At 46.3% G+C, this 27,366-nt stretch overlaps 1 protein-coding gene across 2 annotated transcripts in view; it reads right to left on the minus strand.

Annotated features, from left to right (window-relative positions):
* Positions 1-27,089, minus strand: part of STRIP2 (striatin interacting protein 2) — a 171,891-nt gene extending 144,802 nt beyond the window's left edge. The window contains exon 1 of one of the 2 annotated variants that reach the window (XM_069229349.1): positions 26,964-27,089. In XM_069229349.1, the coding sequence (XP_069085450.1) occupies positions 26,964-26,981 (18 nt within the window). In that variant the 5' untranslated portion in view covers positions 26,982-27,089. Of the gene's footprint in view, positions 1-26,913 lie in introns of both variants that reach the window. The other variant, XM_069229348.1, reaches the window with a different exon arrangement.
* Positions 27,090-27,366: the final 277 nt, after the last annotated feature.

Genomic DNA, 27,366 nt, shown 5'->3' on the forward strand with positions numbered 1-27,366 from the left:
ATACTGGTATTTCACGTTGGTGCGCTTACACAGGGGGAACCCTGCACACAGCACTGGCTGCTGGCGTGGCCGCAGAGCCCCCGAGACCCAACTGCACCTGTTATGGGAATGACCGTAACTCACTTTTTTGGACCAAACTCCTGGACAACATTGATACAAACTTACACACACAGCTCTCTGGCTTACCCACTTATCTTGTTCTGGGGCTATCTTCCTCCTTATCTTCCTCCTTAAATTCGGCAGGTGGGGGCCAGATTTGGCTAGCTTTGGGGGCAGTGTTGCACAATAGTCTGTTGCATTGGGGTAGAGACACAGCTCCTACACATTTGGGGTGGCTTCATCGACTTTGGCATCTCATAGGTATGAAGAAACTGACTTTATCCTTCACTGCACAAAACGACTCACATTACGAGCTATGGTGCCCCTTCAATATGCTCCCTTCCACCGAATTTTGAGAAATTGCATGACTTAAGTATCTCTGTCTTCTTTGCCTAACTGACCCAACCACAGCCTCTCATCCCAGAGATCCAAGTTAGGGCGACACTGGTAGCTACATGGTATATCACACTACTTTTTCACCTCAGCTTTGCGAGTGCGGGAGAGGGGAAGAGTATCGTTATTATCCTGAGTTTATGTTGTTTATGCATGTATCACTGCATTGCCGTTTCACTGCATCTGAAATACCAATAAAGAAAGTTGAACCATAAAATAAGTGATCCCAGGGCAGGAACTCCAGGCTGTTGTTCAGTATGTGACCACAGTTATAAGTCTCCCGAGAGATCTATCAGGACCGGTGGAGCGAACAGGGGAGTAATTTCAGCAGGGGTGTTTGCATTCTTAGAGTGGTTGTTGGATCTGGGGGCCCGAGCTGATCTGATATGTCTGCGTTGGTTTTTCTCGTCATTCCCACTTCATTAGGAGGCATCAACTTATTCGTTTTGTGGTTCAGGATCTTAAATAAATAATGACCGCTTCACGAAAAAGTAGTAAATCTGCACCTCTAGAAGTACTCTTTGAATGGATACAAGTTTACTACTTTTGAAATTCACAGTAGTAGGCTTGAAAAGCTGCACCAATCTCAATTTTCCGGGCATACTACTGGCAATCAAACACCCAAAAGGTGATGGGATAAATGTTTGCAGAATAATGGCAATTCCATCATTTTGTACCCAATACTGACCCTGTTCATCATAGAAACAGTTCATGCCAAACCTTGGTCATCTCCCATCTTAGTTGGGAAATTTGAGATTCACACCGCATTCCCCCACACACCAATTTCACTGACTACCCTATGCCCATCGAAATGCGGGGAATCATTCAGACCTTGTAAGAACAAAATGGAGTTGCTCATGAAGCATGAGAATACTGAAAAGAAGATTTGAGTAATAACATTCCCATAAGGGCCTTCCAAGAGATGCAGAGGTCCAGGACATCAAGTGCTTTATCCATGCCTTTCTTCACCATATCCTAAATCAGCCAGAGGACCCCTACAATTATACTGGACAGAGCACATGGAGTCAGACATCAGACAAGGGTACATGTTTTAATGTACATGTTCCAATGATCAAGTATGTGCAAAAAATGATGATGTTCCAAGGCCACAAACTACAATTGTTCTACGATTTGGAAGCATCCATACTCGAGAGCAGGAGGGATTTTAGGCCAATAACAAAATGTCTCCACTTTCATAATGTGCTGAACAATGGAAACATACGTTCTCCCTGCTCTTGTGCAGGCAACACAAGAAAGTAATCACTACGATACTACGAGTCCAAGAAGACTCTGGGCATCATACATTATATGTAGACACGAGCAGAAGGATCCTATCATGATAGCAATAAAAAAGACATAGGACTATCACGTTCATTAGCTTTTCTATATTTTACCGTATGTCTTGTTGAAAGTTTAAAAAATTCATTTGGGACTTGTCTCTCAGACGCTCCTAGCCATACATTTCAATATGCCGCGAAATGAATACCCGGTTGTTTGTTTATGATATTATTCCCATGTTGCCCAACTTTCTGAAAGTGGACGAATGTATTTCTGATGTATTCAACATCTTTTCTTGTACTTCTGTAAGGTAAACGTTCTAGAAATATATATATATAAAACCTGATAAAATATGTTTAAAAAGTAACGACAATGCAAAGATGATCCACCCCATCAGGTAAAAGGTCAAGTCACGAGAAGCGAAAAGGAATCTCTCCCCGTTGGACAGGGTATTAAACAGAAGCAGTATCCCTCAACAATGGCGGGAAGTGAGCGGTGGTCGATTGTGATCAAGATTCTCATCGATGACCTTCAGATTTGCAGGAGACCTAGAAGACACGGGTTACTAGATTTGTTCCACAGACTCCTTTGGTTTTCTATTCCCAGGGTCTCATGGTAAAAGGCGCAAGAGGCCATCAACAACGACCTTAACATTTTTTGGAACCGTTATTCAGGGAAATCTTTAAGAGTATTTGTTTTATTCTGAATTTTGAAATTTGGAAGACTTCTATCTATCCCACAGCTTTTGCTGCCCTAAGGTCGTGAAGTCTAATCTTTAAAATCAATAAAAGTATTTGATCCATAAAAGAAATTGCCGGATACGTGACATAAAACCACTTAACAGAAGGTGCACCTACAGACATATTTGTTGAATTATTCTGAATAAAACCAGTCTGGTATTATATAATGCCCTTTAAACAAAACATAATGCTATGAAGCAAATATTCTCTGTACTGAGAGCCACAGGAGAAAGCATAAAGAAGGAGACATATGATTATATATTATTCAGGACTAACTGCCTAGCAGCAGCATCCTGGACCCACAGAGGCCCATTCACATCTTTCTCTGGGAGCCCAAGATAAACTGCATTGCTACATTCAATGTAAGATGTTGACTGGAACCACACAGTGGAAGAAAGATAGGAATGGCACAATACAGTCCATTTAAGAATTCCCAATCTTCTCTCTACTCCTGATGTCTCAAGAGAATTATGGAACTTGGCAAAAGGAGCTCGAAATCACCAAATGAGACTAGAGATCAGGTGGAGGACCAGATATAGCAATGGCAAACTCTTTTTTGTTCTTCTCTTCAGGGGGGCGGAGAGTGGAAGAAGGTGGCAAGTTTATCCTCGACTTTGGAATGCCGTAATTTCAAGAGTGGCAGCCGCTGAATTACAACATTTATTGATGACTGCAAACAATTCCTGTGAGATATCTTTTGAAAAATATTACTGGAATGGCAGTTTTTTTGCTTTCCTAATTGCAGGAGCGTCCAGTCTTGACTGACTCCATAAGGCTGCTGCTACTGCAGCGTGGGCATGTGATCTGAGCCATTGTCAGGCTCGCTGTCCTCCTGTAAATTTTTAGTGAACCACTTCAATGCCCGATGATAGAGCCATGTTTCTGGAGGCTCTGATAGATCCAGCCAAATGTTTACATTTCTGAGGATCACCTGCTGGCCGTGGAGGAGAGCCTGCTGGGCTGCTATATCCATGAAGGTACCCAGATTCACCAGGAAATAATGTGTTGTGGTTTACTATATCACAGTAGTCATGATGACATCATAAAAGGAGGGTGAAAAACAAAGACACCGTAATTCCCCATTCCTTTGTCCATCTGATGCTGTCCCCTTCTTTCAGTATAGAAATCCAGTGAAAACTTCTAGATGATAGCCCGTGATTTAGTTAGCTGGGGGTTATAATTTTTGGAGAGGCATGCTTTTAATTGTCTGAGTCTTCACATCAGTGCTTCAGACTCCAGGTAATTACTAGCTCTGCAGAGGCAGCACTTGTAGGAAGCTGGGCTCGTGTGTGGTGAGCACCTATGGTGTTATCCCTTATACAAGGTCCAGGTATCGCCTATAAGTGAAGTCAGTGTCTAGGAAGCCAGGGCTCTCTAGCGGTAGCTGTGGATGATCAGCCAAGACTTATCTAGCACACATGCAAAGCTTATGCAATACCACTATAGTCACACACCACTATCACACATGAAAGAACCACACAGTGTTACAAAAATAAAGGTACTTTATTAGGGTAACACAATTACTAAAATACTAATAGGCAGTCTCCCAACTGGAGGTAAGAAAAGACACTTACATACACATCAGCAATCAGTAAAGAGCATAAAAAGCAATAAGCACTGGCAAAAGTAATAGTGAGGGTCCTAGGGGAGTGCCAAACCATATAGTAAGAAAGTGGAATGCAAGATACAGTCCCCCAGTCAAGGATGTGGAATCGGCAGAGGAGAGCTTTAGGAACTAGGAATCCCAGGAGGTGAGTACCAGAGTGACCCTCAGCGACCGGGAGAGCAGAGGAAAGTATCTATTTTGCCGAAACCCAACAGGAGGACTTAGAAAAAGGATTGTGCAAGACCAAAACAAGACTTGAAGAACTCAGAGGTGCAGTCTAGCAGAAGAAGACCTGCAAAGGAAGGGGACCAAGTCCAGTTCATGATAGAGTGTTCGATCGTGGCAGGAGCCACTACCCGTCCTTCTGTGGATGCAGGATCAGGTCGATGGGGGATGAAGAAGACAAGCTGGCAAGCAGCACAGGAGCAGGAGAGGAGTCCCTGAAGTGATGCAGATGGTGTCCCACATCAGTTGTCGGGTTCCAGTGGGTCATTGCTATAGGAGGACCACTAATAAGCCTTGGCAAATGCAGAAGACGGAAAAGCAGTGTTACAAGACTGAAGAGGACCAGCAAGGTCCAGGGGAATCCACCCAAGGAATGGAGTCCGGGGTGACCCTCAGCAGTCAGGAGATTCACCAGAAGAGAGGCAGCCCCCACAGGCAACCCACTAGCAGAAGGCACAGCGAGGCCCACTTGACACACCTGAAGAGGAGTTCCACGTCGCTGGAGCAGTAGAGAGGAGACTGTGCTTTGCAGAAAGAAGTGTTGGGGGCCAGGGCTACACAAAGCTTAATGATCCCTTGGAGGAGGAGCAAACAAGCCTTGGTAGCGGCAAGAGTAGCAGTGCACAGGGATACTGTCCTGCAAGGAGAGGCAAGGACTTACCTTCTCCAAAGTTGGAAAGCTGGCAGAGAGGACCAAGGGTACCACTCCAGACTACCACCTGTGATGCAGGATCCCCGCAGTTCCAGAGGAGAGAAGATCCACACAGACAGCCATCGTTAGTTGGTGCCTGCGGATGCAGGGGAGTGACTCCTTCACTTCAAGGGAGCTTCCTTCTTACTTCTTGGTGCAAGCTGGAGTCTTGTCGACCTCAGAGGATGCACAGCCGGGGAAATGTTGCAGTTGCTGGAATGAGCTAGAGAAACAATGCTGAAAAGCGGAGTCATCACTCGGGTTGCAGATTGTTGGTTCTTGAAGAGTCCAGTTGCGGTTCCAGTGGCCAGAAAATGAAGTAAACATTGGAGAGGAGTCCTGCTGGAATCGTGCATGTCGAATCTGAGGACCCACCCAAGAGGGAGAACCTAAATAGCCCAGGAAGGGGGACTGGCCACCTAGCAGAGTGACAACTTACCAGGAGGGGTCTGTAATGTCACCTACCTGACCTGCGCGTTCAGATTCTCACAGGGGCTTTGATACATCTTGGATTCAAGATGGCAGAAACAAGTGGCCACCTGAAGGAGCTCTGGCACCAAGCCTAGGGTGGTGATTGTCAGGGGAGTAGTCACACCCCTTTCCTTTGTTCAGTTTTGCACCAGAGCAGGGAATGAGGGTCCCTGGACTGGTGAAAACCGATTTCTGCAAGGGGAGCACAAAGTGTGCCCTTCAAAGCATACTGGTGGCTTGGGGCGGCTACCCCTCGCAGGCCATGTAACACCTATTTCCAAGGGGGAGGGTGTTGCCTCCCTCTCCCACAAGAAATCCTTTGTTCTGCCTTCCCCTGCTTGAGCTGGTCAAGCAGCACGAGGCCAGAACCCTGTCTGTGGGGTGGCAGCAGCGCAGGATGCCCGGAAAACCCTATAAGACTGGTAGGAGCAATACTGGAGGTCCTCTAAGGAGCCCCCATAGTGCATGGAATCATACAACCAATACTGGCAACAGTACTGGGGTGTGATTCTGACATGTTTGATACCAAACATGCCCAGGTTCGGAGTTACCATTACGTAGCTGGACATAGGTAGTTACCTATGTCCAGTACACAGGTAAAATGGCTTTCCTGCACTTACTAAGTCCAGTGCAATGAAACTGGAGTTTGTAGGGGCCCCTCTGCATGAGCACACACAGGTACCTGCACTCTACCCCCCCTGGGCTTGGAGGGCCTACCATAGGCGTGACTTACAATAAACCTGGTGCAGTGACCTGTAGTGAAAGGGTGCATGTATCTTTTCACATAGGCTGCAATGGCAGGCCTGCAGGCACATTTTGCATAGTCTCCTATGGGTGGCACAACACATTCTGCAGCCCAGGGGAGACCCCTGGTGCCCCATTGCCTGGGTACCTAAGTACAATGTACTAGGGACTTATATGGGGGAACCAGTATGCCAATTCTGGGGTGTGCAAAGTCATAAGCAAACAAATTTAGAGGGAGAGAGCACAATCACTGGAGTCCTGGTCCAGTCAAAGCATACTCATAGCAGGCAAAAAGTGGGGGTAACCTTGCCAAAAAGATGGTACTTTCCTAGAGCACTTAACATTCGCTTTGATTTCACTTTGACCTCTGAGGTATCCTCTGAGAGAAGAGCATTGTGCCAAGACCAGGAACTCGCTGTGTTGTTGATCTCACCAAAGACTGAAAAAAGCCTCATGTTATGCCGTCTGTGACAGTAAGACACAACATGGGGAGGGCAGTCAAAAGCATTGTGTTTGTTTTTTTATTTCTTAGTTTCCAGAGCAAGTTAGCTACACCTTGTCTGGTCCATCTCTAAAAGTCCCCTTCTGTTTCCTGTCCCCTTTATCACCACCCAGTGACAATACAGCTGGCTGGAGGCAGAGTCAGGGTTCTAGCAAGCCAGAATCTATACCTCCCCCTTTTTCGAACATATTACATTATTCTTACAAAGTCAGATGTCTTCAATGAGTCTGCGAGGCCTAGACACCACTCAGCTAGATTCGGTGACCAGCGTTGGAGAAGTAAGCTTGATGTACCTCTGGCCACTCAGAACAGGGGCTGGTACATCCGTTATTGCTGCCATGGTTGAGAGGTCAATATGGTCTTGGCTGTTTTCAGTGGGCCGGAAGTGTGATGCATTTTGACATATAGACCTTCAATTGTGAGATACTCTGACCATGCTCCCTTTAACCTATGTCACTTGCGATGGCTGGGTGTAGAAAGGGTTATTGGATTTCTTTTGTTGCTTGGTTACCACCCAGTCACCTGGCTCAAAAAGTGTCTCCTGCACCCTTCGCCTACATCAGCATGATACTTCATCTTCTCTTTCTTCAATTGGTCTGTGGTCCTGATTACATCAGAGTTTATTCGTCACTTTGATGTCCACTGTGGTAATTTGGTGTGCACGGATCACCTGAACATGAGTGTGGCTAGACTTTCTCCCATTGTTGAGTGTGGGGTGGTCCTGTATGGCCTCAGAACCTGACAGAGCATCTTCCAGCACAAGTCCCTCTTCTGTGGCTTTTTTCACAGTTCTTTGAGAGTTCCCATAAATCCTTCCACAATTCCACTGGCTTGAGGCCACAGTGGGGTTATGCGTTGGTGTTTAATACCCAGGCTTTCCAGGAAATGTTTGAATTCTCTGCTTGTGAATGGTAGCCCATTATCCAATTTCAAAACTAAGGGGGATCTTTAGATTTCAAAAACATCACTGAGGACTTTGAGGACCTTAGCTGTGCTGGTGGAGGAGACTGTCTATTAGTAGAAACCAGGAGTATTCATCAGTTATATTTGCCAGATTATAAAGGGACAAAAAAATGACTGCTACTCTCTGCCATACACCTTCTTGTGTCTCTGATATTTCTCAAGGCAAAGGCCTGTGACCAATAAATGGGTGTATTTTTGAAGTTCCATATCCACCAAAATGTTTAGGCCCAGGAACCACAACCTATCTCGGAGTGTCCTCTTGGTAGAACTATCCCTCTGTGTCCCTTGTGGGCTAGGTCAACCGCGTGCTTGCGGAGTGTCTTATAGATCACTATCAGTGGCCCTCCTAGGATTAATCCTTCACAAGTGACTGCCAGTTCATCCCAGTTGTGGTAGAATGCCCTGATTACCTCAAATTCATCACTCCACTCCTTGCTATGCTTCCACATGTCTTGTTTGATGAGATGCCTTAAAAGGGTCAAGGTGCTGTTGTTTTTTCGTGGCTTCCGCTGTTTGAGAAATTGAGAGGACGTCAGAAATGCAAATATGGTATTCCTCAGCCGTGGATGAGTGTCTTTTAGGCAAATCTTGAGGTTGCCAGGAGATGTTGGCTGGATTGTGCTCCTTTCCAGGCTCGTGAGTGATAGTGTAGTAGTATTCTTGGAGGTGTATTCCCCATCGTTCAATCCTGGGAGTCATCTGGGCTTTGGGATTCCCAAACATGGTGAGAAGGGCCTGGTAATCCATGATGATGGTGAATTTCTTACTGTACAAAAAACATGGAAGTGTTCACAGGCCCATACTAGTGCAAGACTTTCCTTCTTATGTTGGGTGTAGGCCTTTTCAGTATCTAACAGGCTTCTGCTGGCATATGCGACTATGTGATGTTGAGTCTCCGAGGTTCCTGAGTTTTGAGCTGGAAAACGTGCCAAGTCCTTCTAGGCTTGCATATATTGTCACTTCAGTATGCAGTTCGCGTTGCAGTAGGACATGACAGGAGCCTTGGCTAGAGTGGGCTTAATTTGATGGAAGCTCCACTCACAGTCCGGAGACCACTGGGAGGCCACTCCTTGTCTTGTGAGGTGTCAAAGAGGGCCATTGATGGTGAGATACTGTCAGGTATACCTGGCACAGTAGCTGGCCATATCCAGAAAGTAGCAGAGCATTAGGACATCACTTGGTGAGCTGACAGATGTGAGGGCCACAACCTTGTTTGGGTTGGGGGTCATGCCTTCTTCCGAGAAGAGGTGTACAAGGAACTTCAGCTTTGTCTTGTGAGATTCACACTTGCCGGAGCTGAGGGTGAGGCCAGCATCACAGTGGAAATGGCAAACTTTCTATAGTGCACGGCTTCACGGGTGGCTCCAAAGACAAGAAAGGCTGAATGATTTTGCATATAAAACTTCTTGAAAGATTTCAGCTGCTGATGAGATAACGAAATTGAGTCTCTTGTAGTGGAACAAACCCAAATGACTGGTAAACTTTGCGATGTATAGGCACAGATCCGCCAACTCAATCTGATGGTAGCCCTTGTTGAGGACTATTTTCAGAAAACAGTTTGGAACCATTGAATTGGGTGAACATGTCTGCAATGTGCCCCTAATCCATGCATAAGCAGACAGCCCATGGATTTTCCTTCAGGACCACCACAATGGGAGACACCCATGGTGTGAGGCCAACAGATGGTTTGATGATGTCCTGACTGAGGAGATTGCCAGTTTCTCTTTCCACCATGTCCTAGAAATGGATTGTGACTGTCCTGTGTTGCTGCAACAGTGGGCGGATGCTTTAGTCTATGTAAAGGTAGACACGGATATATTTCAGCTTGACGAGACCAGAAAAGAGGGCTGGGAGAAGACAGGTGAAGTCAGGGACTGTCTCAAGGTAGAAATGGATGGAAATGAGTCCCATTGCTGCCACTGTGGCAAAGCTGAGAAGACAAGCACCAGACATCTTTCCTTCTAGCTCATGACTGGGAGCTGTGATTGATTTCTCACCATGGGACAAGTTTGCAGTAAAGGAACCACAGCTGTGTAATTGTTTGGATGCGGCCCATGTCTACACTTTCACAGACAAGTGTTTAAGTTGATGCACTGGGTCAAGCACAGTGAATTCATCATACGACATGGCATTGATCAGTGCTCCACTATCAATGATGAAGGATACAGATTGCTCATTCATGAGTAGGTGGACAATCAGGCAGGTGCTCGAGGTATTTGTAATGTGACCCTGGTGAATTATTTCGGAGCCTATGTATACTTGGACAAGCCCCAGTCTGGCAGCAGTATCTAGAGAGAGGGCCCTGGGGACAGGTACTCAACAGTCTGCAACGCAAAAAGTAGCATTGATGCTTTGCTTGCAGTATGTAAGGGTGGCTCTGAACTTTTCCATGTAGCATATGAGTGTATCTTTTCCCCAGACGTGTATCCTCCGTCCAGTACCACCAACTGTACGCAGCCTTGGACAGTGGTGAGATCTTCTCTACTGATATTGATGCAAGTGTCACTGTTGACAAAGAAGTTCAGGAGATGCCCATTGAGGGAGAGGGTAGGCCATGGGATCATAGGTCTGCGCGGTGACATCAGAAAGTATCCATCCTCCCTCCTCACTATCACTGGTTGATGACATGGGGGAGTGAGGGAACAGTGAAGTGGGTGCATGGACTAGGGGCATGGTAAAAATAATTTTCAAGTGATGTGTTTTGTCATCTGATATGGGACACTGGCGATGCTTGATACTCATTTTGTCTCAGCATCTGCTGCAATTGGATGAGCGGCGTTGTGACTGTGTGCAGCAGACAGATTTGATGTGACTCTGTTTGCCACAGCCTTTGTACACTTGTCCTATGGCTGGGCACTTCATCATGATGGGATCATGTGGGAAAAACAGACCACACCTGTAGAAGAATTTCAGGGTGTCTGACTGTAGTGTCTTGGGTTTGTTTCTGCGTACACGTTGGCTGTTGCTTAAAGTCAGTGCAGACTTCACAGTACTCACACCTTTTTCATTGGAGAATTCAGAGAAGCAAGTGTTTGTTGAGATTGTCCAGTAACTCAACGGAGTCATCAGTAGACTCCCATGGCGTTTGTCGAGCTTTACCGAACAGATATCATTCATAGTCTACATTGTTGGCAGGATCAAACTTTTTAGCAAGTTAATCTTTGAGTTTGGCGTAGATGTTGGCTTCTTTCTTGGAAATTTCCTTTATGGCTTCTTTGGCCCCATCCCCTGTGAGAATTTTTAAACTTCAGCTGATCTTGGTGTCATCAGACTCACCTAGATGCTCGATGTAGTTGTTGAATTTTTCATTACAGTCAGCCCATCATGCACCTATGTTGTGCTTCTTGGACGTGTTGAACAAGGGCAATGGTTTCAAGAATGCAGCAGCATTGTATGTAGGTCGCCTGTCAGTGGACATGAAAACAGATAGGGGACTGGGTATTGACAGAGCAGGAGTGACGATACAGCGGGTGAACGCCACACATGACATAGTAGCCACCACTGGGTGATGAATCACAAGGTGAAACCACCAGGAATGATGTGGAGGGAGGTATGAAACATGTGGACTAGCAGCCAGGCACAGGAAGTACAGTAGCCAGGAGCAGTGCAGAGTCAGGAATGGCAAGTGTCAAACAGCAGCCAGGCAGAGTGCTAATCCTGTGAGGCGAGGGGGTTTCCCAATCCAAAATGGACACCAGTGGTAGACAGGTTCAGTCTAAAGGGTGGTGTGCCACTTCAAACCAAGACGGGCACCTCCAGGTACGAAAACAGTGTTCTAGGGCAGGTGTCTCAATTCAAGATGGCCACCAGATTGTTAATGAGGTCCACAGGTTACTGATACCAGTGTGTCAAATTTCAGCTGCCACTCTGGGCCACTCAAGTACAGTGGCTGAGTCCTCAGGGGCCAGGACATTCGTGCTGACAAGTAGCTTAATGTCTGTGAGGGTCGCACATGGTCAAGAGGGATGCAGCAGCACCGGTGTTTCATCAGCAATAGTAAGACACAACACAAGGAGGGCGGTCAGAAGTATCATATTTGCATTCTTATTTCTTAGTTTCCAGAGCAAATTAGTCACACGCTATATCTCACCTGGTCTGCCTCTAAAACTCTCCATCCATTACCTGTCCTCTTTACCACCACCCACCTCCGGCACAGGCCTTGATGACACAGCCAGCCGGAGGTAGAGTAAGGGTCCTAGTGAGCGCGACTCGACACCTAGGATCTTAAAAAGAATGTTTGATGTGCCCTGTCTGGTGATGGAGAGCCACTGCCCTAATCTCTGGGTATGGTAGGTTTTCCTCGGTATGGTAGCTGAACTAGAGCCCAAAATCTGCAGCTACCAACCCTGTAAAAAAAAAAAAAAAAAAATTGTACGAGGCGCCAAGCCTAACCACACAAGTGGGGTACCGTTTTTATTGAGAGACAGGTAGAAACACAAATTAGTAGAAAATGTGTTATCATTTGGATTTCTGTGCACTTGTGGCTTCCAAATATAAGCAAGGGTGCAAGACAAATGACATTTTGTAAAATGCCCCCTGAATCACACGATTGTCTGGGTAAATACAAATTCAGAGATGTACAAATAACCACTGTTCTTAAAATCAGCATCTTGTGTACATTTCAGAAATATACAGGTTTCCTTAATACCCATGTTTCCTTCTTTCTATTTTATCATATGAATTGCTGTAAAGTCGGTACGCAATAAAAAAACATTGTAAAGTGCAGTTCAGGTGTTGATTCTGGATATCCTATGTTTTTGGAGCAACAAAAAACGTTATATATATGTATATAGTGCCCTGACAGTTATGAGGTTACTGCACCAAGGAAATATTAATTTCTTCTCCTTGGCAGAGAAGAAATGGAGCAGGGACTCAGGTGGATGTGAGAAAGCTCCACAAGTACATGGGGACAAAACCTGCTTTACTAAACACTGGAGAAATGTGGCAGGTTTAGTTAACAGTGCAGAGTGGCAAATGTAGGCTGTTAAAACACACTGAAATGTGCACAGGAATTCTGCGTCCCCAGACCCACATTACACTCACCCACGCCTCCCATTGCCTATCCCAAGACTGTGGCCTGTTTTTTGATAACTGAATGAATATCTGTGTTAGATGGGACAAACAGATCACATGCAAGGAGCAGCCTGTCCCATACCTACCATAAACACATTCCTCCATCCCCAGTAATTACCTAATCTTGTCCATCTGAAAGAGCATAACATGGTTGTGCCACTATGGTTTTAACGTGAAATCAAGGAGTGGTTATTTTCCCTAAGTAAATGCATGAAGTGATTCTCATAATTTGATGCATTGAATTGTACATAAGTGCATAATGAATATAACGTTATGTAATCGCATTTATTCACCGTACTGCAAGTATGTTTATGCATAGCACATTAGAAATGTTCTTTCGTAGTCATTTTATATTCACTGAGAAATGTGTGGAAAATCATTTGAAATGGAGTATATTCATTTTAAATCGTGGCTACAGTGAAGGCCAGAGTTCTTTGTGTTTTAAACTTTGATGTGACAGCATGTTTATTAAATGTTTTCCTAAGGCTGCAGGTGTCAGAATACGAGTTTGGGTTAATAGAGAACTCATTGCGAGGGAAGATAAGAGGGCCTGGAGAAACATTTTATCAAGGACTGAAGGAGTATCCTGAGTTGGAAGCTGTAACTCTTCTGAAATTCCAAAGCTCAAGTGTGCACCAAGATCGAATGCCGAAGACTTCAGATAGATAAAGTCTCACTTGAAACTTGTGATTTGTGATCTTGCTTTTCAATTGGAGGTTTTTGGTAATGATGCCACCTTTGGAACAATAAAGATTCAAGTGTGGTTTAGCTAGTGGTATTATTCAGATTCCTCCTGTCCTTTGCTGAAAGCGGACCTTTCTGAGATACAGACCTCAAACTTTAATTTCTATGTGGCTGCATTCCGCCAATCCTCTCTTGACAGCCACTTATAGAGAGGTTCTGCATGCTGACCTTTTCTCTGAAACCTCTTCAATATTAGAATAGCTAGAGATCTAGAGTTCATGGTTAGGCAGGAAAATTTGGATTTGGACTTGCATCAAACGTTTTTCCTTATTTTCTGCATTATCGATTTGAATCGGCTGTATTATATATGCTAAATATATTCAATATTGTGCAACGCTTTGATCCTTTGGTTATTCTGTACATCTATAATATGATTTTAAGACTCATATACGCAAGTTTGACTGAGTATGAAATAAAACCCTTTGAACTTTACTTGGTTTTTATATTTAATGTGTGGCCACAGGCTGCACTGTAATTTGCAGAGGGAAATTTAACGTATGTCTCCTCACCCCTCGGAACAGAGAAAGGAAAGATTCATCGGACCTCAGATTTGGAAACAGAGTCCTGAGCTGGATCACTTCCAAATGGATGAGGCACATGGCAGCAGCAATGAGAAGGAGACTTTGAGGTACCCCTCTCTAGCTCACAAGTACACAGGGATGTAACAAAAGTCCACCCCCCCCCCCCCCCCCCCCCCCCGACACCTCTGTGGCGCAGGAGGATTCAAACCCTTCTGCCTCAAGTCTAATGAATATCTGTGAGGTATGGAAGACTATGGGGCCCATCTGCACATTTCGCAGGGGGACATTATACAGTGAAACTGTGCTGTACGCTGTCTGGTAGCCTAGTTACGATGTATATATAGAGCGTGGAACTGGAGATGTTAAACCTGGAGCACCGGAAACGCGTTATAAACCCATTATAATTATGGTTGTCTCAGCCAATAGAACGCACATTCTATGTTTTTCGTGTTTATTCTACTTTTAACCGTTCTACCTGCTACTGTTGTAAAAAAAACAATGATGTATACCTTGCTGCAGCCATAGCTCTCACCGGGCAGTGTTATTACATCTCCACCATAATGTTTATGAGTTCTAAACCTTTATCACCTCCTAAAGCAAACTTTGCTGCTGGATCACTTTACGCTTTATAGTGCTGGGGTCCAAAAGAAAATGCCTGGCATCTACTCAGTAACTTCAGCATTTTGGGGGCTTGGCCAAGAAATATTTTTTTTGGGGGGGGCGTTTAGAACAGCTTTGAATTTGATTACTGAATTATGAATTTTAAGCCTAGTTTGCCTAACAATATTGTAATATACATTGAAAGTTGAGTTACAAAAATGAGCTCGTCAGAAAATGCACTTTCCCATGTTGGCCCTTGGAAGGTGGGGGCCCTAGGCAATTGCCCGCTTTGCTGATGCCTTGAAGCGTATCTACATCTACTGAAGCAGTAAAACGGGACCAAAGCCAAAATCCACTAATGATCAACAACTACTTAACAGAGAACTGTCCTGTAACAAGCGGCTGTCAGAGACCCTGGGGGAAAGGATGCACACCATCTGCAAATCATATGAAGAGGTGCTCCGGAGCAGTGAGGGAGGCCTCTTGAAAAAGCCCTGCTGGGTGATGTTCAAAATACATTCAGTAAGGTTTTTAATCACTGCTGTTCGTCTAGTGTATTTTTAAATGCACTATTTTATACTCATTTTTTCTACAAAAAAACAGGGATGGGAGCATCATGAATTGCTCCCAAAGTTAATATTTTTCCATTGCAGGTCGCCCCATAAAACAGAGCATCAAAGATGGTGCTTCGTTTCACAGTGTCGGTGAAAACGTAGTGAATGACATCTCACTCGACAGGCACTGAAAGTACTATGTACAACAAAAGCACCTTATAGTAGCGGTTAAAGTGGCCAAACAAGACAGAAGAAAATATATTTTGCACTGTATCCTATGTTGATCTTTTTCCCTCGCTTTTCCTTGATTTTTAGGTCGTGCCTACAGTACAAGTTGTCCGGTTGCAAAAGCCCTATTGCGGGATAAAAGCTGCTCATTGCTTACCTTTGGTTGGCTTTACTCAGAACCCCCAGAATATTGAGGCTTGGATTAGAAAGTTTAGCAGCAACAAAATGGAAACTTTGCAGCACACATTTGCATTTTTTGCCGAATTTTGGTGGCACTTTACTTTATTGACTCATTACTTTTTTAATAGCTCTGTTTTATGAGCTACATTTAGTAGCACTAAAAAGGTAATAGCCTTGGGGTGTTTATTTCTGGCCCACGCTACATGCAGAATGTGAAAGAGAACGCAGGCGAAAAATGAGCTGTGCAATTAACAGGTTTGTTCACTAATACGTGACACCTGAGACATACACGTCACTTACAAGTGTGACATAGTTGCAACAAAAGGGAGGAGCAGAGTGTACTGAAAAACAGCAACTTTGATGTAAATACTTAATTGCATCAGTGATCAATGATCAGCTTGGAAAATGCTGCACATTGCTTCTCTTTCCATACAGGCCAAGGGGACACAGGTTTCTCTTGTGAGGTTAGCAGGTGCCTTTCATTTTAAAATCATAATAGAATTTGGGAACTGTAGTCTCCGGTCTATGGCTGCCTAGATCATGTTTAATTAGGTTAGTGGGTTAAATCATAAACCTTGTTGTCTTCTTAATCATATTAAAATACAAGCATTGCAAAACCAATGGAACTCGTCTTTGCAACCTACTGGCTTTGCCAATGTTTTTTCGCAATGATGTACAGCATTCCCAAAGTTGTGCAGCATGGCTATAGAATACATTTTTAAAGCCTATCATGTGACAGCCTGCATCATTGTAGGAGAGCACCCTTTTTGGCATGGTTAGCCCCCTACTTTTTGCCTGGTATCTGATGTAATTTCGACTGAAAGTGCACTGGCTTCCTGTTAACCAGGTCCCCAGTGCCAGATCTCTTTACCCCAAACTGCACAGTTGTTTTCCCAATTGGCAAAACCTTTAGCACCCTCTGTAAGTCCCTAGTAAATAGTACCCATGGTACCTATGGTCTAGGGTACTAAAGAGGATCCCTAAGGGCTGCAGCCCAGATTGTGCCACCCTAAGGGCTCCATCACACAACAGGTCATTAAGGCTAGAGCCAGTGCTCTTAGGGTCCAGAGACAAAAGCCTGCACCGGGCGGGGGTGTTGACACCTCCTCCAGGCAGGGTGTACATTTGAGGGTGGGAAGCTTCAAAGGCCTAGCTGCCTTTGTAATGCGATCCAGCTCCCTCCAACTGGCAGAGATGACCAACTCCCCTGTCCTGACCCCACTTTTGGTAGCAAGACTGGTGGGAGAATTCGACAGATTAGGAAGTGTGCCCACTTCATGCCAGTCCCACCCCCAAGGTGGACGAGCTAAAGTGAACACCACTTTTAAAATTCCTACATCTTGGTTTGGAAAGAATTAGGCCACTAGGGTGAGGGTTATGCCCCCTTCCCAAAAGAAGTGGTTATAGAAAGGGAGTAGTTACCCTGAAGGTGGGCAAATCCATTGGCTGCCACCAGGCACTCCTTGTAAAATCCCTAAATTGAGTATTGAGATGGCACCCTGAACCACAGAACACAGAACCTGACAACCTAAGAAGAAAAGGACAAGGAAGAGATACACCTGAAGAAGAGGAGAAGAAAAAGCAGATGACCTGGCACCAACTCCCCCTAGCCTGTCTGCACTCCGTGACAAACTCTGCACCAGAAGACGCCTCATTGTGCAGCTGAACCTCCAGAATCCTGGGAGGACTGCCTGCCTTTGAAAAAGACTCAAGTCTCCCATGAGCAGTGGACCTGCTCCCCGACCAACTCTACAAAAAGGACTCTGCCGCCCATGCAACCACAAAGACCCAACACCTGAAGACACCACTGCACCTGCTGCCACCGACCCAAGCGGGAAAGGTCCCCGAGCTGTCCAGAGTCCGAGTCCATCATGGTTTCACCCCTCCTGGACTCACTGAAGTTGCATGCAGCCTCTGCATGCAGGCCCCCTCTCCCAGGGCCTTTGTGGTGAGGGAAACCCAGTACCTAAAGCAACAACTGAACCCTTCATTATCGACTTGAGTTGAAGTGGACCCCTGGTGTCAACAATGTTCCCCCAGTTATCCTCCGCTCAAGTCAACTGTGGCTTCACCCCTCCTGGACTCCATGATGATGCCTGCAATCTCAGACCACAGGACCCCACAACTGTGAGTGCTCCTGGACAAGGAAACTCGATACCAAAGCATCTGTCACCTCTAGGCCTTGGAAAAGAGGACCAAAGGTGCACCTACATCCCCAAGCATCCCACATTTGCAACGTACCTGCTAGTTGTACCCAACTGGCGCCCCCAGCCAGAGCCTGCAACCTAAATCCACGGAAACCAATCCCCATTGAAATACATTGGGCCCCTGACACCGTACTGCACCTCTGCACCCGGCTGCCTCAGTGCTGCACGGTGTGACCGGTTTGTATGTGCCTGAACCTTGCCCAGTGCTCACCTTAATTACACAAGATTGCTCCTGTGAGTCATTGTCAAATGCTTTTTTGCTGAATGTGTTTTCCTTCCATAGGTTAACACTGAAAAACTTTGAAATTGCATTGTCAATTTTTGCAACTAAAAATAATTTATGCTTAAAAACATGCTTATTGAGTAACCAAGTTCTTGGGTTTAAAGTATGTATAACATAAAGTGTTATTTTTCGAAATTGGTCTCAGATTTATTCTTTGAGTGTATCTCATTTATTGCCTCTGTGAGTACAAAAAATGGTTAGCAGTACCCTCTGAAAAGCTAACTGCTCGCCTACCCTATCACAAAATAGAGTATTAGTCCTATCTACTTTTGCCTTTGCAATCCAATTGGGGATGCACAGGACTCTCTGCTTGATGTACTTCTTTTTTTAGTGCATCATATAGAGAGCCAGCTTCCTACAGTCATTTTGTGTGCCTACAAAATGACGCGGGCAATTTATTTTATTTTTATTTATCTCCTATATTTTTGATAAGCCCACAATGTCTTTTGCAACAAGACAGCTGCGCTCTCTGGTACGATCGACCTAATGAAATTATGTTTCCCAAGCTAAAACTAAAAAAAACTAGCTTCAAAATAAATGTGAGCTTCATTGTTCTCACAAAACAAATGTCAAATACTTGTGGGGATGCTCAAGGAGATATCTTAACCCACTGGCCTGGGAAAACAGAGAAAACCAAAAACAAATGTGCAATTATTAAGAAACATCTATGACCAGCAGTCATACAACCCAAACAAACAATGGCAGAGCCAATAGGTATTGCCTACAAGAGAGCTATTGGGTTTGTCAATGTTTTTTAGCCATGCTAGCACAGCTATCAATAAAAAAGCACAGAAAAAGCAGTGTGATGTGGCCCACACTGGCTGTGTTATGGCATTTTAATTTTTGTTGCTGGCAGGGCAGGATGAAACACAAGGGAGCGAGGGTTACAGGGAGAGGGGGGGGATACACAGACAATAAAGGGTGTGGAAAAGGTGCTTTTTAAATGCGGGTGGGAAGTAATATGGAGGAAGGGAGCGGGAGGCAACACTGAGGGAAAGGAGTAGGGTGAGCTGGGGAGCAACATGGACAACAGGGGTAGAAGGGAGGAACTGAGAGCAAGCACATAGACAATGGAGGTGGGCAACCTGATGGACAACCGAAGGAGGGAAGGACTGAGGTCAAGCAACATCAGGGACATCAGAAGGTGGGAGGGAAGATGGGGGTAAGAAAGAACACACAAAATAACAGAAAGAGGGGGGGTTGATTTGTGAAACAACTGGTTAGCCAGGCAAATACACAGACAGTGGGAGTGAGAGCCAGTGGGTGGGGGAAGCAATAAGAACAAGGAGGACAGGTGACTGCAAGCTACAATGACAAGGGATGCTGGGAACGTGGGTGGATGTTAGCAAGTAACATTGTAAATGGAGGGAGGGACACAGATGTGGGAAAAGTACACAAGGGAGCCAGCTGAAAAAGACGCAATCCGGGAGGAGAGACAACACATGAAGAGGACAGCGGCAGTTCCTCTGCTATGGCAGAGGAGCGTCACCCTCCATGAGCAGCAGCCGCTGCAATCCTTTAACAACGAAACAATAATAAACTGTGTTTATTATCGTTTTGTTGTTAAAGGGGCAGGGCCATGGGGGATGAAGGGGATATGGAGGAGGGCACTCTGCACTCCTCTCAGTGCGCATGTGTGTTTGGCCGGTAGTCTCGCACATGCGCACTGTGCTCTCCAACCCAGCACTGTGTTGCAGGGCTGGAGAGAGCAGGCACAGGCTCCCAGCCAGCCCGGGAGTGCCCTGGCTGGGTGCTCTGGACAATCCTAATGTTGCTTTCATGCAGCCTTAGGATTGGCTGCTGGGCAGGCTGGGAGCCTGTGCCTGCCAGCAGTGACCAGGAAAGAGGAGCAGCACGGTGGCAGAACAGGTAAGTTTTCATTTTTTCTTTCTTAACTTACATTTTTTTGTCCCCTCCCCCTTTTCTCCCCCCTGCTGTGCACCCCGCCCCACCCTTTACCACACAGTGAGCTGCGTCTGGAAGAGGAAGGAACTGTATGGTAGCTGACCAATAAGAATCAAATAAATGAGTGACAATGAAGGCAACCATTGGTGAGCAATGGCAGCCTCTAATCCTACTGTTATGTCTCGAAGAAACAGCGCATGCACTGACTAGGCAAGACCTTGCAATAAAGGACATCAGTGAAGCGGCTTATCAGATAAGTTAGTACTAGATCAAGGTCCCATTGGGGCATTACAAGAGGAGAAGGGGGAAACGTGTTGCAGCCCTTTCAAACATCGCATTACAAGTGGTGACATAAATAACAAGGGCTGACCTGGCAACAGTAAGAAGGCCGGAAGGGTTGAAAGATAACCCTTAACTGTGCCCCAAAGCTAAAGCCTTGCCAGGCAGGAGAAAAATGTCAGATAACTTGGCTTGAAGTGGGGCAATCTGGTGTGTGTCGCACCAAATCACACATTAGTCCCATAGGCAGGAGTATACACTTTTTGTTGAGTGCTGCCTTTCTGCCAACATGACATCAACCACCTCTGGGGGAAGGTCAAAGGTGTTCAGCTGTTGCTGCACAGTTGCAAAGCATAAAGTTGAAAATTGCCAAGGCTCAGGCACAGAGGCTACTCTGTTGCTGTGACAGCAAGTCCTCCCAGAGGAGTAGCTTGACCGGCAGGGGCGGCTGGCAACTATAGCGAGTGGAGTGTCGGGCAACTGGATGGTAGGTGGGTACAGTAAAAAAAAAAAATGCTTTAAAAAAAAGTAAAATAAAAATAAAAAAGTTACTTACTGTGTTTCTGCAGACCCATCCTCCTTGCTCCAGACTTCCTCTTCTCTTCTCGTACAGGGCCCTGCTAACTCACTTAACCACTCCTGGTGCTGCTCTCATGATGTTAGCCAGCATGGGAGAAGCACCAGGATTGGAGGGAGTGGTCTCTCTCAACACCTCTGAGGACACTGGAGTCCTATGCTTTCTATCAACCCAGCTGTCCTCAGACAGCAGGGTTGAGGGGTTAAAAATACATATGCTAGGCGGCTGTCGCAAGACACCAGGCCAAAGTGACAATGTGCACTTTTAAATTAGTGCACAGGCAGTCCACTACTGCTGCCACTCAGCAGGCCCTGCCCTGTGCTGGCACTCTGTTCAGGATGAGTTGACGAAAAATAAAATGGCAATTAACTCAATTACCATTTTATTTTTCGTCTCAGGGGCATTTTAGCAAGACAATGATCCTCCACTCTAATGGATGAGCCACCCCTGCTGACCGGAGGACATATGTTTAGGCTCAGGAGTTTTGGATACCATACTCTCCATGCCCAGTTCGGAGATACCAGGATGAGTTGGGCCCGGTCTGTTCTGATATTCTTGAGAACTCGGGGCAGGAGTGGTTTCGGCAGAAAGGAATAGAGAAGTCCCAGTGCTTGAGGTGGAAACCGACTGAGCACGAGGCCCCTTGGAAACTCCAACATGCAGAAGTGTTGACATTCCGCTTTCTCAGCGGTGGCGAACACATAGAGACAAAGTTCTCCCATTTGCAGAAGATACCTGGCACAACCTCCGGGTGTAGCTACCTTTTGTGATCTGTTAGGGGTTGATGGCTGAGTTTGTCCGTCCTGGTATTCGATGATAATTCCAGGTGGTTCACCACTAGGAAAATTCCTTGTGAGACATGCCTTTTCCTCCTGGCACAGGGTCCATGACCCAACACCCACCTCATTTTTGCAGTACCACATGATGGTGCTACTGTCAGTTAGAACGTGTACCAGCTTCCCCTTGATGGACAACAAAAAGTATTTCATTGACAAGTGGATGGCTCTAGAAGGTTGATGTGGAGACAGCTCTGGTGGAGACCAGAAGCCTCTAATCTCCACTTCCCCCAGGTTGTGGGTGACCTCATCCCAGAACCAATGCAATGGTCACTACTGGCAGCTCTGGGTGGGGAAGGGAGAGGGGTCCAGTAGCCATCACTACAGTGTTTGCAGTTTCCTCTGAAATTTGAATGTGGTTGTAGAGGTCCCGTTAATGTTGGGCCTACTGGGACTTCAAACCCCACTACAGTGCCCACGTATGTCACCTATTGTGCTGGACCAGCAGGTTGGAGGAGACCATCAGTCACAGCAGCCTTATAGTCGGTCTCTCTGAAATCCAGGACCAAGGCTGACTGGTCCAGGGGAAAGGCACGAAATTGAACCATCTCAAAAATGGCTCAGATTAAGGGGAGGTTCTGAGAAGGATTCAGATGTGACTTTGGCACAATGATAGTGAACCCCAAAGATGGCGGGATGTTTGCCATAGTCTGGAGGTGGTTGACGACTGCGTGGGGTGAGCCTGCCTTCAGCAGCCAGTCATCAAGGTAGGGGAAGACTGACACCCTAAACCCCCAAAGTTGTGTTGTCACCACCACCATTGCTTTTATTAACTCTCGAAGGGCACTGGTGAGACCAAAGGGGAGGACAGCGAACTGAAAATGCTCCTTTCCCTCTATGAACCGCAGGTAGTGCTGATGGACTGGCAGGATGGGAATATGGAAACAGGTGTCCTACAGGAACAATGCTACCATTGAGTCTCCAGGGACAGGAGCAGACAAAATATGGGCCAAGGTGAGCATTTTGAATTTCTCCTTCTGGAGAGGGCACAGGTCTAGAATAGGCCGTCCTTCTTGGACATCAGAAAGTAGCAGGAATAACAAGCATGCCCTTCTTCTGGCACCCTTTCAACAGCTGCTTTGGACAAAAGGACTTGCACTTCCACCCTTCCACTTGCACTTCTGCCACAAAATAGAGAGATGATCCTCTGTAAGTTGCTGACAGGACTGTGGAAGCTGCGACAGAAAAGAGAGAAAGTGCAAGGCACATCCCTTGTGAACAACCTGTAGGCCCCACCTGTCCGACGTGATTGCCTGCCAGCCAAGTAAAAATCAATGGGGTCTGCCTCCCACCGGGTGGCTGTGTCTTGCAAGGGCATGCTGAAAAGGTTTGGTAGGTGGGGCCATAGGGGAGGCAGTGGGGGGGGGGGGGGGGGGTGGAGCATTGACTTGGCCACGCGGGCGGTGGGCCCCTCGGACTCTATCGGAAAATTGCTTGGTTTCCTATCTGGGCCTGGGTAGGGTGGAAGTAAGGGACATTTCGGCCAACCCACAAAAGATACAAAGGAACTGTTGCAGTTGGAGAGGCTGGGCAGAAAGGCTCAGAAAGCAAGCAGTAGCCCTGATCTCTCTAAGATGCTCAAGCATGGAACTGGTTTTATCCCCAAACAGGCAAATCTCATCAAAGGGCATGTCTATCAAGGTGGACTGGACATCTTGCGAGAACCAAGTCAATCCTAGCCATGCATATCAGTGAATGGCAACGCTGGTGCCAATGGCATTATTGGTGACCAAGCCACAATGAATTGTGAACTTGCCAGCTTCAAGACCATCTTGGATTGCCTCAGAAAGTTCAGGGCAAAGGTCTTTGGGAATACCAGGGAGGACTTGTGCCACTGAATCCCAAAGTGTGTGTGAGTATTGTCCCAACAAACAGCTGGGGTTAACAGATTGGAGGGCCAAGCTGGTAGAAGAAAAGATACATTTGCCAAATGATCTACTTGCTTAGATTCTCTATCAGAGGGAGTGACAGGAAATGTGTTTGGATTAGAGTAGCTGGTGAAAGCTTGCACCACTAGGCTTTCTAGCTTAGGGGTGCTGTGAAAGTAAAGCTAGGTCACCCGTAGCAGGGAGATGCCATCTTGCAATCTGCCTATTGACTTGGTGGGGCTAGGGCAAGGTTTGGCCCATGCCCCCATTCCTTTTTGAAGTGAAGAAGGGGCTCAGAAGATACTTGCCTGGGTTGGAGGCCCTCCATTAAGACATTTATTTTAACCTTTAAAGTGGGAAGCTGGAGGTCAAGTACTTTGGCCACCCTCTGAATTGCCATAGCATAGGAAGGGGACTCTTCTGTGGCTGATACAGGAGAAGGAAAAAAGAGCAATCTTCGGAAAGTTGTTGAAGCCACTAGTCTCCTGCAAGTACTCTTACCAATTGTCATCTTGGTAGGCCTGAGTGAACTCATCATCCGGGTTGTAATCCTTATCAGTCGGTCCCAAAAACGGAATGGAGAGGTGCAGTTGGTGCAGAGGGAGAACCTGCCGACAATATCCCAGGTGGAAGCCCTCTGGGCTCCTTGGGGCCCAAAGACTCATCAGAGAATGTCAGTAGTGATCCAAAGGGCAGGAGCACCGCTGCGCATAACTCTTTGATCAGACACAGAGTGACTGAAGGCCCCTAAAACTCAGACTGCGTGGAATCAGCTGTTGAATTGTCTCCAAAGTCGGCCAAATTCAGTAGCGAGATTGAGAAGGGTGGCACAACACCTGCATCTGTTCAGGCGAATGAGAGTGGGGCTAGGGAATAGAATACCAGTCGACTTCTTATGTCTTTTATGCTTATCTGAAGTGTTGGAGCACAACGAAGGCAGACCTCTGGAGAGTCTTGATGGCTCTAAAAAGTGTACCATATGTTAGGAATTGGTTGTCTGGTATGTCATAACCCTCCATTAGTGACTTGAGGGAGATCAGTCCTCCTGCCTCAAAAACAAAAATCTCCAACCATCACTATATATTCTATGATCCTAAACACAGTTTCTCATGCCCCAAGCCTCCCCCTTTCTAAGATATTCCTCTTTGTGGTACACTCCCACACCCAGGTATTGGAGAAAATGTTAAGGCAATGTTATATTCGGTTATTTGCTGTGGTTTGGTCATTTTCCTGGTCACTGGGAAGGCACAAAAGCAGTGCCCAGTTTACCCAGATTCCAGATGTTTTCTTAAATTCCTCCAGAAGCTGAGCTGCGGGCTCCTGCCTCACCTCCCCATCTTTCAAGTACAAGTTCATAATGCCAGCATACACAGAAAATGTACGTACGCCATCTCCCAGGGCTACGCCTCTTGCCTCCCCTACTGTCCTCAGCAGCTCATCAAATGGTTCCATGTCTAACGCAAAGACCAAGGGGAAACTGGACATCTCTGCCTGGTGGCACAGTACACTGTATGCGTCAGAGAGTACTTTTCCATTCCCTCTCTAGCTGACTCTACGTTGTGGGATACCTATCAGGTGTAACCAAATGAGTTGGAGAAAGGATATAGGGTTAGGGGGAGAGCAGCTGACTTTGGAACTGTGGTTCGAGTCTCGGTGTTGGCTCAACATGCTTTGATTCTGGGCAAATCAAGTATTCTTCCCGTACCTTAATGAATATGACTTTGTGTAGAGTAACTGGTGCTCATGTTAAAGTGGTCCAATACCTTCGGGTTGAGTTAGTGCTATGTAAAACAGCAAAAAAAGAAAAACTCCTAAATTGCCTCACATCCCCATGCGCTAAGTAGATCCGCCTTCTTCTTAAAAGGAGATTTGTGTTATAACAAGGCAGAACTTCCAGTCCTTTCACATCAGACAAAATATACTTACACCCAGGGCCTGTGGAATTATGTGATTCTGTGGCCACAGCTTTTTTCCACATCAATATGGATCTGCCACATTGGCTACATAATTCATCATCTGCTGCATATTTGGCAGATTATAATAAAAATAATAGTTTTTAGTTCAAATCATTGAAAAGTTACTAATAACGAAGTGACGTGTTGAGCGCAGTGGAAGACAAAGTTTGACTGGTCACTTTTCTATTGCTATGTCTGGGTGGTAACCTGGTACTAATAAGGTTCAACCTACTCCCAGACAGTGTTAACAAATCTAAAAATTACAAAATAATGAATAATACTTCATAATGAATAATGAAGTAAAACTATCAGAAAGTGTGCCGCATTACACCACATAATTTAGTGAAACCTAACGCATAATTTGACCCTCTCCTGCCAGTTAGTAACTCGTGGCCCAGCTTAAACCACACAAACAACTTCCTGCCCCAGCTCTGAAAACGTGCTCCTGTCGTCCCAATATATTCGCATACTACACCTCCCCCGGTGATAGGAGAGAGAGGGTGCGTAGGACCCGTTCATTCAGGGCCATATCCTCTGACCTCCAAACACGAGGGGCACGTGGGCACGGGTTTCCAAAGCGGCCCGCCCGCGTGAGCAAACACTGGCGTCTAATTCTATCAGTGGCCCGGTCGAGGCATTCCCGGAGGGGGTGAAACATCAGCTTGCGGTGCCGCGAGGCTAAAAATAAACATTACAAACTAAAGCGACCCCGGCGAGCCGACTGTTATACCCAAACCATCAGCTCGCCTGCCCCTTTGGTTATTTATGGTGCAGCGGTGTCACCACCACCGAAGACCACGTGACAGGCCGGAAAGACAGCTCAGGGGATTGACGGGTCTACTGCATAGAAGTGTGCGCAACTTGCACGCTAATAGATATGAACTGCAGCGGCCACAACTCAGAAATGAATGAAACGAAACTCCGTGAAATATACTGTTCTTTAAAACGCCATTAGCGATATACAGAAAGAATAGGTATAGAGAAATGACTCAACAACTACATTTCAAGTACATGACGTGTTTTCCATAAGGGGGATTTTTTTTTTATTCAACTTGCAAGTTACCAAGGCTTTTACACTTTTTGTAATATCCCCACCTTGAGTTGCTACAATTGTGAGAATCTACTTGTCGCATGACAGGCTGTTCAGGTACTTCCTGTACCACAGGGCGGTGGTAGGTTTTTGATACCAATTAATCCTTTAACGAGACACGTATTAAATTCAAGTGTCTGGACCCTGAATGAAAGGCGCACATATATTATTCAACTAAGCACTGCTCATCACTGGGTGACCTAGTCCAGCGCCCTCAGCAGCCCTGTCTTTCCCCAGTCATGAACCCCCGTCCCTCCTTCCCCCATGGGGGGTGTCCACCCTAGGCAGGCTCTCGGCTCACCTCAGACTCCTTCCTCTGAGTCCTAAAGAGCTCTCGGCTCCTGAACTGACCCTTCTGTTTGCTGCCATTGCCCGGTTCGTCCATGCCTGCTGCAGATAGTGTCTGTCAGTCTGAGCTCCAAACACCTGCTGCAACTCCGGCAACAGCACAGGCCCTGCCCACCCAGTCTGCGGTGGTGGGTCACTGACCGGAATATGCCCCCTTCCCCCACACAACACTGGCAGCAGACAGGACCTGCCCACGGAGTGCCCTGCGGGTGGGGTCAGTGCCCAGACCACTGCCCCTTCCCCCTCAGCAGCACAGGTCCTGCGACGGCCTGTCCCAGGCATGGTGGTCATTGTCCCTGTAGGGTGGTGTCGCTCAGACCAGTCACACTTCCGCTCTAACACCCCCCCCCGCCCCGGACCGGCCTTGCATATGGAGAACCCAGGGTATGAGTTAACCGACAGATCA

The sequence above is a fragment of the Pleurodeles waltl genome, chromosome 4_1 (genome assembly GCF_031143425.1).
Source record: "Pleurodeles waltl isolate 20211129_DDA chromosome 4_1, aPleWal1.hap1.20221129, whole genome shotgun sequence".
NCBI lineage: Eukaryota > Metazoa > Chordata > Amphibia > Caudata > Salamandridae > Pleurodeles > Pleurodeles waltl.